Below are 17,344 nucleotides of genomic sequence, written 5' to 3'. Positions count from 1 at the left end.
AAGGATGGCCTAAACTATAAGGGGGTGACCTACAAAATTAAGGTACAACATATAATAGTGGACTAGAGTAAAGGGAGACCATTGCTGAAAAGAACACAAAAAATTAAAGAAGAGTAGTTCTGAAAATTAAAGAGTTATCTATCTTTTGTTTTGTTTCTAGGTCGTGAGAATTATGTACATTTGGTAACTATTTTGAGGAGTTTAGGCTATTTAAAATAGCTTTTTACGGTAACTAAAAACACTTTCAAATATATCTTTAAAAAGATAACTACTTGATTAATGTTAAAAAAATTAAATAAAGTATTTTCTTAAGAAAATTATTCTAAAAAAATCAAACATAATTTGTATAAGCTTTTTCTATAGTTTCCAACGAAATAATATTTTGAAAACAAATTTTCGTTTAAACCTACCCTACATGCAAAGAAATTAAAAAGAGATGATATTTTAAAGAGCATTGCAGTCACAAGAATGAAGGGGGAATTGCTTATTCTTTGCAATTTTAAAATTCATAATCCTATTCAAATTTTACTTTTTGAGTTGCTATTTGCGAGATTCAGGCCGGCCCAATTGTTTTAGGGCCTGGACCGAAAGTGGGCCCAGCCCAATAACAAAATGAAATAATACTGACTGGTCGGGTCTCATTTGTTATCGAAGCGGAGTTGATGAGTCTTCTTCTTCTTCCTCAGCATCGCTCCTTCTTCAATTCTCTCTTACAGTATACCAATCTAAAAGATTTACAGAAGGGGAAGGCCATTCACGCTCAACTCCTCAGAACCGGTTCCTTCTCCTCAGTTTACCTCGCCAATAGCCTCGTTAATTTGTACGCCAAGTGCGGAAGCCTTGTGAAGGCCAAGCTCATCTTCGAGAGTATAACCAACAAAGACGTGGTTTCATGGAATTGCCTCATCAATGGCTACTCTCAACAGGGTCCCGCGGGATCTCCGTTGGTAATGGAGATTTTTCAGAGAATGAGGGCGGAGAACACTCTGCCCAATGCCCACACTTTTGCCGGTGTTTTCACCGCTGCTTCAAGTTCGCCCGAAACTTCGGGTGGCCTTCAGGCCCATGCGCTTGCGATCAAGACTTCTAGCTTTTATGATGTTTTTGTTGGCAGTTCGCTTCTCAATATGTACTGCAAAATTGGGTGTCTGCTGGATGCTCGTAAGGTGTTCGACAGAATTCCGGAGAGAAATTCTGTTTCTTGGGCTACTATGATTTCGGGGTATGCGATGCAAAGGAAGGCTCTCGAGGCTTGGGGGCTGTTCTTATTGATGTGTCGTGAAGAGGGAATTCATAATGAGTTTATCTATACCAGTGTACTTAGTGCACTGACGGTTCCTGAGCTTGTTGACCATGGTAAGCAAATTCACTGTCTTGCCCTTAAAAATGGGTTGTTATCAGTTGTTTCTGTAGGGAATGCTCTTGTTACGATGTATGCTAAATGTAGGTGTTTAGATGATGCGCTTAAGACATTTGAATTTACTGGTGATAAGAACTCTATTACATGGTCAGCTATGATAACTGGCTATGCGCAGGCTGGGGACTCGCATGAGGCTTTAAAGTTGTTTTCATATATGCATTTTAATGGGAATAAGCCTAGTGAGTTTACTTTTGTTGGGGTGATCAATGCTTGTAGTGACATAGGTGCTCTGGGGGAAGGAAAACAAATGCATGGATATTCCCTGAAGATGGGATATGAATCCCAGATTTTCATAATGACAGCTTTGGTTGATATGTATGCAAAATGTGGAAGCCTAGTTGATGCACGAAAGGGATTTGATTATTTAAAAGAACCTGATATTGTTTTGTGGACTTCCATGATTGGAGGGTATGTTCAAAATGGTGAAAACGAAACTGCTTTGAATCTGTATTGTAGAATGCAGATGGAAGGGATCTTGCCCAATGAGCTAACTATGGCTAGTGTCTTGAGAGCATGTTCAAGCCTTGCTGCTTTGGAACAGGGCAAGCAAATCCATGCCCGTACAATCAAGTATGGATTCAATCTTGAAGTTCCAATAGGGAGTGCTCTTTCAACTATGTATGCAAAGTGTGGTAGTTTGGAAGATGGGAACCTTGTCTTTAGGAGGATGCCTACACGAGATATTGTGTCATGGAATGCAATGATATCTGGCCTTTCTCAAAACGGAGAGGGACGTAAAGCTCTTGAACTCTTCGAAGAGATGCGGCAAGGCACCACGAAACCCGACTATGTTACTTTTGTGAACATTCTTTCTGCTTGCAGCCACATGGGATTGGTGGAAAGAGGTAAGGTCTATTTCAAGATGATGCTTGATGAGTTTGGCATTATTCCAAGAGTCGAGCATTATGCTTGCATGGTAGATATTCTGAGCCGTGCAGGGAAGCTACAGGAAGCCAAAGAATTCATAGAATCTGCAACTATTGATCATGGTATGTATTTATGGCGTATCTTATTAGGAGCCTGTCGAAACTATCGCGATTACGAATTGGGAGCATATGCAGGCGAGAAACTAATGGAGTTGGGGTCAGAAGAATCATCTGCTTATGTGTTATTGTCTAGTATTTATGCAGCACTGGGAAGGTCTGATGATGTCGAACGGGTTAGAAGGGTGATGAAACTTCGAGGGGTGAATAAGGATCCAGGTTGTAGTTGGATTGAATTGAAAAGTCAGGTTCATGTGTTTGTTGTTGGCGACCAGATTCATCCACAGATCGCAAATATACGTAGAGAGTTAAGAAGATTGAGCAAGCATATGAAGGATGAAGTTCACGAATCGCCTGAAGATATAGATTCTACGGCATTATACGTATGACATTACCGACTAATTATTGGGTATATCTGATTCAATCCAACCCATCTTGTTCTCACTTACCTGATCTGTTGCACCACTCACCGCAGTAATAATAGGATCATATTATTTTGGACTTCTCTTATGGCTGAGAACCCTTCTAATTGGGACTACATGTAAAGTCTTTGAGGAAGAAGACTGACTACGTATTTTCTGATTTCATGGACCTCACATTCATATTACAGCCATGCGCATACTGAGCTACTACCTCGCTAGTCGCTGCTGAGCCATTCATACTACAGCCATCAATATCTGAAAGCAAGAGGGTGTTAAATTCCTATATCTTGCATGGAGTCAATTTTGTAGAAATTGAGAGAGTATAAATTTTGTTTATTGACTAATGTGCAACATTTTCTCAAGATAACCTGCCAAGATATTTGGCTATGCAAACAGGAGCCAAATCTTGTTGTCTTCCGCTCGGTGGAAACAACGTTTTTTCTAACTTTCGAATTTTCAAAGAGACATGTTCTGTCCAGATTTTTCCAGTTGGTTTGTTATTATTAGAATAGATGATTTAATGAGGGCTAAATTACAAATTTAATATATTTTGTCCTTCAATAATAGTGCTTCAATAACTGATTGTGATTTTAGATAGTCACTATATAGTTCTGTTAATACCATAGTGTAACTGGATGAGCCAATACTGATCTGTGGTGGACTGGACTGGGCGGACGGCCAGCAACGAAGGTTGGAGTTTGAGAGAGGGCTAAACGGCAAGACGTCAGAATGAACTGGTATTTCTCGAAACGTGATCCTATTACTATATATTGTACACACACACAAAATTGTCACTTTGAATGCCACTTCATCTAAATACTAATTTTGCCTAAGCATTAATTAATTGCATTGCCTCTTTTCCCAACATGGTTTCCTGTATATTTTACTAAAAAAGATCCCTATTGCAAACCATCATAGTGAAAGCGAAGTTGGTGGAAAGTGTCCATTTTGGCCTTTATACCAGATGTAGCCAAGGCAGAACCATCCCTGTAATAAACAAATTCCCTGATGGCTGATATCCCGGCATGTTTCCCCTTTATGAATCTAATTACCCTGAAATTTGTCCCCTCAAAAGTTGTATTTGTTTTAAACCTGTTTCTTTTATTTTTCAGTCCTTGTCATTTAGAAAAGTCTGACATGGGCATATATTTTATTCAGAGATGAGCAGTTCCTTCTAAGTAAAATTTGGAAACTTAGGAACCAAAAGAACTTCATTTAAACCTATATATTTTCACTGCTTCTCCTGAGAAGTATTAGCCGTTCCTTTCTTCCACAAGGAAACCTCCTACCTCCAACTTTGTCCACAGAGAGTCTGTACAATATTTTCTACCGCTATTTCCCCTACAGCAAAACCCAAAAAGACCCATGTATCCTGCCGCCATCTGTGACCGGCTGCCGTGGGTCATGATCATCAGGCAAAACACCGCATGGAGTAAGTAGGAACCGGCGAGTCCAGCGACGGCACGGCGGAGAAGACCCTGAGGTAATCATTTTCTAAACTAGAGTAAACCACCGGGCAGAACTCCAATTTCTGATCATGATCATACACGAACTTCGGTAACTCCATCTCTTTCCTTCTAACATACTCCCATAGAAACTCCACCCTTTTCACATATTTCAGCTTGTTATATAACCTGCAAATCAGAAAGAAGAACCCAGATATCCCACCATAAGATTTGGTATTTTTACTTCTTTGTGCAGTGGAAATTCAAATTCAGGGCATAGGGGAGGAAGAATCCTTACCCGGCTCCGAGCATGAACCGGCCGACGGTGGCGAAGAAGAGACGGGACTGCAGACCAGGGTGGACAAAATAAACAGCTTCTATGCTGTTCTTAACGGTGATTGGGATGGCATCGCAGATTGCCTTCAGGTAGGAGACTCCGGGGAAATTCTCAGTCCAGTGAACGTCTGTGTGGACGTAGACCACCGTGAACGGCCCTTCTTTCAGGGCGGGGAAAATCTTGTCTTTGAGGTAAAAACTCACGGCCTCGCTGCTCACAAACCGAGCTGAATCCAAAAGAACAACCACCACAAGTAAAACAGAGAGCAAACTATAAGTTTGGTCTTGAATTGATGTCAATTAAGTGCCTGCACAAGTTTCAAATGGGTTCTTCAAATTTGAGTACCTGGAAAGTATTTCCCGACAATGAGGAGGACATTCCGGCCAGCTTTATCACGACCATGGAGGTTAAAAACCTCGACTTTCCGAAGGAGGTGAAGTTGGTCGGGGAGAGAGAGGGATGAAATCGAAGAAGAAGAGTTCATGGTGGAAACTGAAAAGAGAGTGAAAGGTACAGTGCAGAGTTATGGGTTTAAAATGGAAGAGAGAGAGAGAGAGAGAGAGAGAGTGGGGTCTGAGAATTAGAGGAATATTCGAAGGGATTGTTCCTTTTGATGGGTCTGATCCGAGTTGGTTCGGTGGGGATTATCCGACAACTCAGGGACTCATCGAATATTTATCCAGCCAGGCCGTGTGTAAAGTTTTTAACTTTCTAGGCGATTCTTCGAATAGTAATCGGTGAAATTAACAGAGTTTTGCCAGCAGAGTTATATTCTGGTATGTTATTATCTTTATTCTCGACTAGAACATATCTTGAGATCTGAAAAAATAAAAAGAAGTATATTTAGTCCTTATCCTATGAATATTTAAGAATATCTAGTCTCAATACTTTTACCGGATTTAATTCTTGTACTAGTTATTAGCTTAGAGTTATTTCCCACTAGAAAATATTTAGTACCTATCCTATGAATATTTAAGAAATGTATATACATTGGGCTTTTTTTTAGTGAATATTTACAGTGTGGAAGTTTTGTTTTTAAAAGTAGAAAAACTACACTTACTAGAATAAAATAGATTAGGTTTTGGGAGAAGTATATTTTTTGTTCCTAAATTTTGAGTTGAATTTCTATTTGTCATTTTTAGTTCCTAAGTTTTGAGTTTACTCTTTTGCTCCATTTTGGTCTGTAATATTAACTTTCTTTTGAAGGATAGGGGCAGTGGAGGCTGAAGAAGAGTTGAGAGAGAGGGAGAAGATTTTAAGAAAGTCCTTATTCAAGTTCTTGTTCACGAGAGCAGCTTTTAAACATACTTTAGGTTTTCAATCTCTTATCTCGTAAAAAGAAAAAAGAGAAATTTACCTTAAAGTTTGAAACGTCGATGTCGATGAAAATTTAAAAAGAAAATCATGAAAATTGTATAAATGGATAGAAATTAATTGAATTTGTAAGTAAGATTTTAATTATAGCTTAATTAGACTGTAGTGTATCACTTTTAACCATCTGTTAATGAAAATGTTGGAATAAGATCAAAATTTATATAAATTATTTGAATTAGTAAATTAAAGTCCAATCGTAACTTAATTATATTTTATTAATAATTTATATCAAATCTAATAGTTCCATAATTGACCTAGATATGAAATATCCATACATAAAAGTAAGAATGATAGTAATTGATATTTTAATTTTCATATCCATACATAAAATAAGAATAATAATAATTGATATTTTAATTTTTTTAAAAAAAATAGAGATTAATAATCAAATTACTTATACAAAATTAATATTACTTAATAAATTACTAAAATAATAATAAAAAAAGATTAAGAATTGAAAACTAATAATAAGTACATCATTAAAAAAAAAAAAGTTAAAACTAAAATATGATGGGGTAAAAACACATTTTTAGTTACAACTACAAGTTTTTACCCGGTCCATAGATTTCAAATGCTGACATTTTAATCCTCAGCTTTTAAAAAATGGTTCTCAATAGACTCTGCTAACATGGATTTTTTTAATGAGGTGTTAAAATATATTGATTTTAGGGTTGATGTGGCATTTTCATATCTCTTTCCTTCTCTCTCCCTACCCTTTCCCTGCAGCCGCCACTGGCTTACCAACCGTCGCCGCCGACAACTCTCTCTCTTTCGAGTTCCCTCGTTTTAGATCAAAAAGTTTCAGATACAGAGAAAGCGAAGGCGCAAGGTCAATTGTTCCAGATTTGCAACCTGCAAACGGAAAGGAAAGAGAGGGAAAAATGCCACATTAGCCCTAAAACAAATATTACTTCAACATATTTTGCCATCTCAATTAAAAATCAAGAGTAAATTTAACTGTCACCTAAAATAAAGTTGTTTAGAACAATTTTATAAAGGTTGGAGACTAAAGTGTTAGTTTTTCAAACCTAAGGATCAAATAGAGATTTCGTCAAACTCAAGTACTAAAAAGTATATTGTATCTCATATAATAATATAGAAAATAGTCGAAATAAGAGAGTTTGAAAGATAATTTTCACTTGTAACTTAAGATAAGTAGTAGGAGAGGATTAGAGACCATAAGAGAATATTGAGAATTTTTAGATTGAAGTGTGAAGAAAATTAGAGAGAGTTGAAGAAGTGAAAGTAAAAGAGATATTTGTAGTCGGTAGAAAATAATAAAACAAAATTCAAAATTAAAATTAAGAAAAAAAAAAGTAATTTGAGTGACTAAGATTAGCCTCGGAATTTATGCAAGTTTGATTGGAAAAATAAAAATTGAAGAGTAGTTTAGAAATAAATTTGGAAATTGTGTGAATTTAAATTTGAAAAGAAAAAGTAAGTAAAAAGTAAAAAGTAAAAAATAAACATTAGAAGAAAAACAAATGTGATTGTACAGTGACACGTCGACTTGTCAACAAGAAGGAAAAATGACATTCCCCTCCCCTCTACATGTCGACATATCGAGCTCGAATTTTAAAGCACGATGCACAAGTTGTACTAGCCTATTACAACCCAGGTTGTAGGATGGTCCACAATGATTTTTGATATCCACCCTTATAATCTTTTCAAGTTATAAAATTGATTAAAAAACACATTTGGTTCCTTTACCTTCGTTGAAATAACAATTTAGTCCCTGAATTATAATTCGTAATGATATACTCCCTAAACTTTAGTTTATAACGATTTAGTCCAATATTTTTAAATTAGTAACAATTTAGTTCTGTAGTTTAAAATTTGTAACGATTTAATCCCTATCGTGAAAAATTTCATCAAAATTAAGTGTCGATTTTTATCGTATAACAACTCACTTTTTATAACTTATATATATATTTGGTCCCTCGTTAGTTGATCAATCTACATATATAAAAAACCTTATTAAATAAAAAAAAACCACGATAAGGAATAAGTTAGTACAAACTTTAAACTAGTGAAACTAAATTGTTCCATAATAAAATTTAAAGTCTTAGTTGTTACCAATTTGAGAGTACAATGACTAAATTGTTACACTAAAATTCATAGGTTAAATCGCTACTTTAATGAAAGTATGGTACCGAAAGTGTTTTTTAACCTCTAAAATTAAGGGTATCCAATGTGACAAACTTTACTAAACAATCCATTTTAACTGGATTGATTAAACACAAACTGAACAAGCTGTCAAGTCATCGATCTACGTAGCTTAGCTATATATATTAAAGGTATAAATATGCATTAGAATATGCATTAGTGGCATTATGGATCAGTGTAAAGACTTACCAGTAATCTCCACAAGAACAGAATCCATCTGAGAAATGGTGAAAGCGTTTTGGATCTCGGATAATAATGGTACGCCTTTCGATCAATGATATGAGCTTTGCAGTGTTATGACAATCTCCACAAATTCTAAGATTTTTTGTTATGATCAAAGCTGCTCCTTCTTTACACACCAACAGCCCAAACGCAATGGCCAACTTCTCGCTGTGCTTGTTTATCATATCCTCCTTAACTTCCTCTTCAACGTCTTGTAGAACATACTCTGTTCTTGGACTATATCCAGCTTTCCTTATTTTTTCGAGCAATTCTTCGAGCTTGGAATAGATCTTCTCCGACTTGGGGTGAGATTGATCACCGACTAAGAAGCAGTGGATCTTGTTTTCATGTTCAATGGAGCTACTTCCGGGGTTTCTTCTCAGACCTCTCTCCTTTAGCAAGGCCCTCACTTTGGCAGCATCCTTCCAAGAACGAGATGCAGAATACATATTTGATAACATGATATAGTTTCTGGAGTCCAGAGGTTCCAAATTAATCAAATGCTCTGCAACTTCCTTACCAAGTTCAATGTTACCATAAACTCTACAAGCACCAAGAAGAGCACCCCACACACCAGCATTAGGCTCCATAGGCATGTTTTGTATCACCTCATAAGCATCGTTCAAAAGTCCACAACGACCGAGTAGATCGACCATACATGAATAATGATCTAGCCTGGGCTCAATTCCATAGACTTCAGACATCATATTGAAGTAACTTTTCCCCTCTCTGACTAGCCCTGAATGACTACAAGCGCTAAGCAAGTGAGTAAAAGTTACGTGATCAGGCACCAAACCATTCTCGGTCATGCTCTCGAAAAGCTTGATCGCTTCCCTTCCCAATCCATGTGCTGCATATCCTGCAAGCATAGCAGTCCATGCAACTCTGTCTGCACAGCCCATCTCCCAAAAAACATCACATGAAGCACTTAATCTCCCCAATTTTGCGAACAAATCTAAAAGAGCAGTTGCTATGCTGATTTTCGTGCCTAGACCATTGCGGAAGATTAAACCATGAATGCCTTCTGCCAATTTTCCTATACCCAAATGCTCGCAAGCTTGAAGCACTGCCAGGATAGTCCCTTCATCCGGCTCAATCCCAAGCCTTCTCATCTTATTAAAACAGTCAATTCCCTTTTGTGCACAGCCATTAGTAACTTGAGCTCCAATTATTGAATTCCATGATATCGTATTCGGGTATGGAACAGCCTCAAACAATCTACAAGCTGATTGTAAATCCCCATACTTCCCATACATGTTAATGAGAGAATTAACGACCTTAACTTCCAAAAAAACGCCGACTTTAACTGCAAAGCCATGAATATACTTCCCTGCATCTAAAGCTTCATTACAAGCTGATATCATCGATAGAATCGTGATCTCATTGGGTTTAATTGACATTTCAAACTTCAACAAATAAAATGCTTTTAGGGTCATATCAAGACACTTTCCTCGTGAAAAACCCGAAATCAGTGAGTTCCAAGAAACCAAATCCTTATCAGGCATATCATCAAACAGCTTCTGTGCATCCTCTGCACAACCCAGATTATTATAGCAAGCGGCCAGCTGATCCCCAATGAACCCATCTCTATAAAGAAAAGATTTGATTACTCGGGCATGAATTGTCCTGCAATTGGAGACGGAAGTGCAAGAGTTCACAGCGATCACCAGAGCTGAAACAAGCGCTTCTGAAGTTTCTAATTGATGGACCGAGTGAAATGACCGCAGAAGAAGGGGGTGATGTTTTCTTGAGTGGGTCAAGAATTTGAACAGAACTGAAGGATCCTGGTAGTGGCGGATGAAAAATTCGGTAGGAAACAGAAATAAGGAGCAGCATCGAGGCAAAAATACCATCTACCATTATCTTTCAAACGCAGTGCAGCGTTTGCTCCGGAGATTATGACGGGATGTGAATATGCTACAAATTCCAAGATGAAGCCTTACCGGACAGGAAAGCAAAGATTAAAGAAAGGCACTCACACTGGGGCGCGGCCGCTTGTTCATATCATCGTCTCAAAACGGACGAATTGCAATTCGAGTTGGCCGTTGGTATACATATATTGAGAATTATCATTTTGTTTATATTATATATAAAATAAATCAATCAATCAAAAAATCAAATCATTATTTATATCTATATACATTTTACATTTGAAAAGTAGTTTAGTTTTTTAATTTGGATAAGAATGTATAATTCCTTTGTTTTGGTTACCTAAATTTTAGAAATTTGAAAACTACCGGATAGTTTAGCCAAGAATTGAAATTTATTTTCTAGGGAGAGTGAAAAACATTCTAAAAAATTGTGTCAAAATTACATTTTCAATTATGTGACTAAAATTTAGCCCTAAGACGGAAAACTTCTTTCAAAAATCTAAATCAGTTGAGATGTGGTCTAATTTGTAGAGACTAGTTTAGTTAAAGGTTTTAAAAGATATTCTTGAATAACAATACAATAGATATATAGAAATAAAATACCTCGAAATTAAAAATAATCGCATTTGTGTGAGAATATCATCATATTTCATGAAAATAAATTATATAGGTGTTACCATGAATATTGATCATTATCTAATCAGATTTTAACTCAAATAAATAATATATAAATTTATAATAAGAAAAAACCCTGTACTCAACAAATACAGTTTCACAATTTTATTCTGTTTAGTAAAACACAATTCACTGAAATAAACACCATTTATTGAATAGATGGCTATGGTTTGTTGAATCAAATGCCACAAATAGTTTTCATGGAGAAATGGATCAAATGCCAAAACAACAATCAAGCAGACGCAGATGGTTGTTTGTGCAGTTGAACCACCTTCTTCCAAGAGTCCCGGCCGGAGATCTCCTTCCACCACCGCTCCACATTCTTCCTCGACGTGAAAAGCTCCGCCGTGTCCGCGACGTTCGCCAGGTAGTGAGCGTTGGGCAGGTGGCATAGATCGGCCAGCGAGAACTCATCTCCGGCCAGAAACCGCCTCTCCCCCAGCCGCCGCTCGTACACATCCAGCACCTTCGACAGCTTCTCCTCGTTCTGCCTTATCGCCTTCTCGTCCTGCCGCACCTTCATTCTCGGCGCGAAACACAGCTGAAAAACCAGAACCGAGCTCGCCGGGTTGAAGCTCTGCCCCTCCGCCTCAATCCATTGCTCTATCGAAGCTTTCCCCAAGTGGTCCAGCCCGTACAGTCCCCTGTTCCCCTTTTCCGCGTGCTTCTCGCAAATGTAGCGGCAGATTGCCCTAGATTCTGCGCCCAATTGCGAGTTAAACCCTAGGTTTCGCTAATTTTGAAGTTCGGAATTAGGTGAATTGGAAGAGTGAGAGAGCGTTAATTACCGAAGAGGGAGATGCTTTCGTCTTGAAACGCAGGGACTTGGCCAAACGGCTGCCGAATCGGAGATTGAGGAGCAAAACGAGAGTGAGATTAAGAGAATGAGTGAAGAGGAATTTGAGAAATTAATTAGTACCTGAATCTTGAGGAATTCCGGGCGCTTGTGCTCTCCTTTGGCCATGTTGACCGGAATGAGGTGAAACTCGACGTTTTTCTCGAGAAGACAGGCCAGGACTCGGGACACGGCGGTGGAAAACGGTGGTCCGTACACTTTCACAGCCGTCGCCATTGGTTTTGATAGGAGAAGAAGAAGAAGAAGAATAATAATAATGGTGGGTTCTGAAATTTCACATTAACCTTATCTTTTTTATAAAAGTTTATTTTGAATTTTGGGTTTTTGGTTTTTTGCCTAAACGGGATGCAGAACGGAAATTAATCTGTTACAAAAAAATAATAATAAAAATAAAAAATAAAAAAGGGCGTGAGAGATTGTACGGAGAAAAAAAAAAGGGGGAGAAGAAACGAGAAATGAGTTTTGAAAAAAAGTTAAAAAAGTATTAAAAGATATTTATGAGACATGAATTTCAATAAAATAATAAAAAAAATTGCAACACATGTGGGCCATATTATAATCAAGAGCGGTGTGGTCCTAAATGTTCAGGGGTCGAGTTTTGTCTTTTGGGGATTGGTAGACAACATCAAAGGTAATAATGAAAAATTTTGCATTCTCATTTTTTCATTCCCATTCGAGTAAACATGACCTAACTAAGCTTGACGTCTCACTTGTAGTCCTAACCGAAACATTGAATAAATCCAAAACAGTGAAACCATGTATTAAATAAAGAAGGATAAGAATAAATTTACTCTATTATGAATTATTTGGATAACATTGAATTAAATAACATCAAAAGCTCATAAGATGTAGAATTGATGGTGTAGATCAAAGTTTGTTGTCAATCTTCAAGACCCTTGTTCTCCTATATATATCATCAAGAAAAACAATAAGATTACGATTTTGTGGGTCTCTCACATTTGAAAGAGTCCTGTCATTTGTTCGAAGTATTTCTAAGCTTTTCAAAATTTCTGGTTCATTTATGGCATTTGAAAATATTTCCTTCATTTTAATTTTTCTTGATGGGTTAATTTTAAATAGATGTTTGACACTGGAAAAGGTCGATAGAGATTCATTGATTTATATCAAGTGTTGTAAATGTAACTTTAAAGAGCCATCGGTAGTTCACGTAGAATTCAGATTAAGTAGATAAGGAATAATATTTGAGCATAAGAAGCCCATTTTAAAAAAGTAACATCCAATTCTCCTATGACCCCTTACAAATTAAGAAAATGATATTTATGATGAAATTTCTACAAACTTCTGCAAACGAACTGATATATAATTTGCCCCTCATGATAATAGAATATAATAAAATTGAAGAGAAGTTATGACAGAATCTGTAAAGCAGCCGATACGAACAATTTTGACAGAAAAATAATAAATACCTTTGCAAAAGTAAAATATTAATAAATAGAAAAATAATTAATGATGAAAAAGAAAAAGGCAAGAAACCTGCTCCTCTTTGGTGCTTCGAGCAGTGTACTCAGAAGAGATTCCTCGAGTAGCAATTAAGACGAAGTTAATTCAAAGCAGCCCAAAGACTTGCAATTCTCTCTTCCCATTCATTTATTGTTGTTGCAATCCCTATCTTCAAATAATAATATATTATAAAGTTTGTGTGATATTATTTCATATATCAAACAAAATACTATTATTTAACTAGACCATGTTACATAAAAAAAAAAAAAAAAGAAAGGAAAGAAACAGATGAATATCCAAATTTGTAACCCATAAAGAAAGATATATTTGGTATCTAACTACTTATTACCTACTCAAGTGAGCATTGTTAATTAATTGGCTTGAATGTTTGAAATAAATATATAATTCAAACCTTTTAAAAAAACATATATTTCAAACATTTTTATGATATATGCCTATAATGTTTTAATCCTTAACGCTTTGAAATTGCACTATTTTAGTCCTTTTAACTTTCAAACAATGTTGTGTTTTAATTAGTTTCTAAACTTTTTAAATATCTTGTTAGTTTATAAACTTGACAAAGAAGAATGGTTTGTTATCTTAATCTATTAATTTTAACCATCGAGCTTGGGATAAAATAATACTATTCTAGTTCTTATTGTTCACTCTTCAAGATGATCTCTCTTTTTGGGTTCACCTTCAACAATTTTGGTCAGATCTCGAATACTCATTCTAGGTTTTGAACTCTAATACCATATCAAAATTTATGGAGTTCTATCTTAAAACCAATTCGCAAGGGGAGGGGTAGTTTATTTATGTTATAAATCATTGTTAGGTCTGATCTTATCTTTTGAATGTGAGATTCTTAATTAACATGTTCTTAAGATGATGTCTCTTTTGGGTTCACCAATCAAACATTAAACCTAAATCATACGAGTTCAAACACTTTGTCCAATTTAAGACATCTATTGATCAACTAAATAAATAAAACAATTATCTATACCATTTTTTCATTAAACATTTTGTTAAAAAAATTAACACAAAAAACCAGAATATAATTTATGCAAAGTTTAGAGACTAAAACATAATGTCTGAGAGTTGGTTAAAGCTGTTAAAAAGTCAATCTTTAAACTTTTATAGTTTCATCTCTATTTGATTCCTACACTTAAAAAAAAGTCAATTGTGTCGTCTTTGAATTTCGAATGGTAATTTTACGTGGTCTCTATTATTATACCACAAACTAAAAAATGATGTTGTTTGCTTATTAGATAAACAAACAAAGATTGATTTAACATGGTTTGAGAAATCTACAAGAGAATTGATACATTGCTTTATAGCAAAAAGGGTATAGTATATTACACAATCCACTCTTATTTTTGCCTAGTCATTTCATGAAATAAGAAAGTCCAACGGACAAGAACAAGACTTAACCCCAGAACAAGATCTCAATAAAATTGAATTTGAAAGTATGACTGAAAACTAGCTAACCCCATACAAGAAAGTTGAATACACAATTTTATTATTATTTTAAATTTTGTCTAAAATAAACTAACATAGGGAAAAGCAGGGGCTTAATAAATTTGTTAGGGTTTGATTTTGGTTGGTTCATAGTTTGAAATTGTAAAGGAGTGGGAATATCCAAATTCATGGCTGGCTTCTGCCCCTCATTGAAGGCTTTGGTCCTTTGGGAGGGTTTTGGTTGTCCACTGCCTTTAATGCTCTTTCAAAACCCCCCTCTGCCCCTCCCACCACTCTCTCTTAAATTCCCTCTCTCAGACATTCCCCACTCCCACAAATCTCTCTTCTCTCCTTCTCAATCTCCTCTCTATGCCAATAATGCAACCCTTCTTCTTCTTCCTCCAAAGTGTTCATATTGAGCCATTTTCTCAACGAGTAGATGAGCTGTTTGTTTGTTTTGAAATAGCTGCTGTGATATTGGCCCGGTTCACTCAGATTCAGTAACCGCACCGCCAGTGCTAGCCGTTCCTGCATACAGTGGCTGCCCGGCCGCAAGTGGTGGGTTTAAAGTTTAGCTGAGTTCTGATTGAGCCGCGCCAATATCTTAGCACCCTTTCATTTTATCTTGAAAGTGTCCCTCTCAAGATTGAAATCCTGTCAGGTATACTTTCTTTTGATATGTTTGTTTTCTACACTATTTGGTATGTTTTTTTGTTCAAATGTCAAAAATTTTCAAGATCCACAGATGGGATTTATGATACCATGTTTGGGATTTTAACTCAGTAAGAAAGTCCTAAGTTGGAACGTACATCTATGATGTTATTTTCTTTTTATTAATAATAATTTATTTTTGTACTAGATTTCATCATTCAAATAATTATTAACATTCGAACTCATATGCGAAGGGACTATTGAAACATTTATAGCCCTCGAGGCTAAAGTTTTGGGATATAATGATGGTTATTTAACAAGTATATTATTAAATTTATGGAAACTTTTGAGACTATAGATAAGGCTAAAGTTGTGTTTTTTACTAGCTTTTAACTGGTAAAGTTAGTAATTTTAAAGTTCTCATATAAGAATTTGTTCTCATTGTTCTGTTTTTATACATTTATCAAATGATACCATTTGTTGATATATAAAATGGATTTTTCATATATCTATAAATAATACTCCATGCATGGATGACCCATTAAAATTAAACTTATGTGACAAGGTTTTATTTGATACAAAATGAATTTTGGAAATGCACATTTTAGTATATGGTAAGTTCATTTCTTTGCATGTGACACATATGTACTTCATATTTTCCATGCTGTTGTGAATTACATAAGTCAAATTTGTTGGAATAATCATCAAACTTTTATGTCAAATATAGTGCTTAGTACCTACTTTATATTATTGATATTTCAAATATATGTAAGCAGGCGTTTACACTTTGAATTGATTATTTTTTAATTCATTATATTAATGACATCAAAATATATTATTAAAAAGATTAAAAAGGAAACATTAAAATTTAGAGATTTTTTTTTTTCATATGCAGACCTAGATATAAAATAATTACAAAAGTACTGAAATAGGATGATATTTACAGAAAGTAACCTAATCTTATCACTGGCCACTTCTTAATTTGCTTAAATTACCTTTCCGTCCTTATTCAATCGACACCAAAACTAGAAAACATTTATTCTATAATTTTATTTCCAATGTTTTTATATACAAATAATAAAAAATCCAAATCATTTTGTTTTGTATCCATCCTATTTCAAATTCAAAACATTAAAAAAGAAATTTATCAAATTTTATTATATTCCATCACATATTTTAGATTTCAGTCGGAGAACCATCAAAATTTTACTCCTGTTTTTACCAATTTTTAGTAGAAAGGTTGTAGAAGTAGTCCTATTAATGCCATAGCAATAGGTTGGAAGGAATCGATGAAAGATAACTCAACTATTAAAGATATATCTTCGATAAAAAATCGGAAGTTCAAATCTTCATCTGCATGTGTTATGTGTTATTCTTGAAACTAATAAAACAATTTGTTGAAAGGTGGTACCATTATAGTAGAAAAAAATCATGTAGAAATAGTGGATATATTAAATTCTAGGTGAATATCTCCTCCATTAGTCTTGTAAGGTGGCACAGTGGTAAAGGTTCAGGATAGTTTCTCAGATTTCAAGTTTGAGTCTGGTTCTGACCACAATGTTGCTTAACCCAGACGATAAAATACTAATTATATGGATCCAATTAACCTACGCCACAGGGCATCAATTTTGAAAAAAAAAATGCATATATATCCTCCATTACAATTTCTTTTGATCAATTTTTTTTCGGCATAATATATCTCACATCCTACCATATCTCCAAAAATAAAAAATAAAAATTTCGCCTAAAGTGCAGAATGCATGGAAGCTCGCGTGTGGTGCGCTTCATCTTTTGAATATGAACTTGCATCATCTCCATAAGTAGTTGCATTCTCTTATACACTCCAAATCTCTAGCAAATTGTACACTTCAAATCTTTTCCAAATTGCATCTTCAATTGTGGAAACTTGGTGAGATATCAATCTTTACCCTCATTTTTCAATTTCATCCCATTGTGTACCTTAAACTTAGATTAATGTTGTAATAATTACATTAAACTAAAAA

General features: G+C 35.3%; 4 protein-coding genes across 5 annotated transcripts; 1 reads left to right on the top strand and 3 right to left on the bottom strand.

The window, feature by feature from the left end:
• Positions 1 to 662: 662 nt before the first annotated feature.
• Positions 663 to 5,423, top strand: LOC111013978 (Tetratricopeptide repeat (TPR)-like superfamily protein). Its single transcript, XM_022288555.2, has 2 exons — positions 663 to 3,562; positions 4,527 to 5,423. Exon 1 carries the CDS (start codon positions 663 to 665, stop codon positions 2,790 to 2,792), a length of 2,130 nt encoding a protein of 709 aa, XP_022144247.1. The 3' UTR covers positions 2,793 to 3,562; positions 4,527 to 5,423.
• On the bottom strand, positions 3,947 to 5,091 carry LOC111013979 (uncharacterized). Its single transcript, XM_022288556.2, has 3 exons — positions 4,953 to 5,091; positions 4,569 to 4,833; positions 3,947 to 4,459 (listed from the first exon to the last, which is right to left on the bottom strand). The coding sequence occupies exons 1-3, from the start codon at positions 5,089 to 5,091 to the stop codon at positions 4,237 to 4,239; spliced, it is 627 nt and encodes a 208-aa protein (XP_022144248.1). The 3' UTR covers positions 3,947 to 4,236.
• Positions 5,424 to 6,435: 1,012 nt separating the features above from the next.
• On the bottom strand, positions 6,436 to 10,436 carry LOC111013924 (Tetratricopeptide repeat (TPR)-like superfamily protein). Of its 2 annotated transcripts, XM_022288475.2 has the most exons (2): positions 8,337 to 10,436; positions 6,436 to 6,833 (listed from the first exon to the last, which is right to left on the bottom strand). In XM_022288475.2, the coding sequence occupies exons 1-2, from the start codon at positions 10,220 to 10,222 to the stop codon at positions 6,812 to 6,814; spliced, it is 1,908 nt and encodes a 635-aa protein (XP_022144167.1). In that variant the 5' UTR covers positions 10,223 to 10,436; the 3' UTR covers positions 6,436 to 6,811. The 2 variants fall into 2 exon arrangements, with proteins under 2 accessions (XP_022144167.1, XP_022144168.1); XM_022288476.2 differs by lacking the exon at positions 6,436 to 6,833 and having other exon boundaries at positions 8,012 to 10,436.
• A 556-nt stretch (positions 10,437 to 10,992) lies between these two features.
• Positions 10,993 to 12,075, bottom strand: LOC111013921 (glutathione S-transferase). The gene is made up of 3 exons (XM_022288470.2): positions 11,835 to 12,075; positions 11,704 to 11,752; positions 10,993 to 11,614 (listed from the first exon to the last, which is right to left on the bottom strand). The coding sequence occupies exons 1-3, from the start codon at positions 11,985 to 11,987 to the stop codon at positions 11,148 to 11,150; spliced, it is 669 nt and encodes a 222-aa protein (XP_022144162.1). The 5' UTR covers positions 11,988 to 12,075; the 3' UTR covers positions 10,993 to 11,147.
• Positions 12,076 to 17,344: the final 5,269 nt, after the last annotated feature.

The sequence above is a fragment of the Momordica charantia genome (genome assembly GCF_013281855.1).
Source record: "Momordica charantia cultivar OHB3-1 chromosome 8 unlocalized genomic scaffold, Mcharantia_2.0 BLBB01000008.1, whole genome shotgun sequence".
Lineage (NCBI taxonomy): Eukaryota > Viridiplantae > Streptophyta > Magnoliopsida > Cucurbitales > Cucurbitaceae > Momordica > Momordica charantia.
The sequence above is the reverse complement of the archived record's forward strand: the minus strand, read 5'-3'. Positions and strand labels throughout refer to the sequence as shown.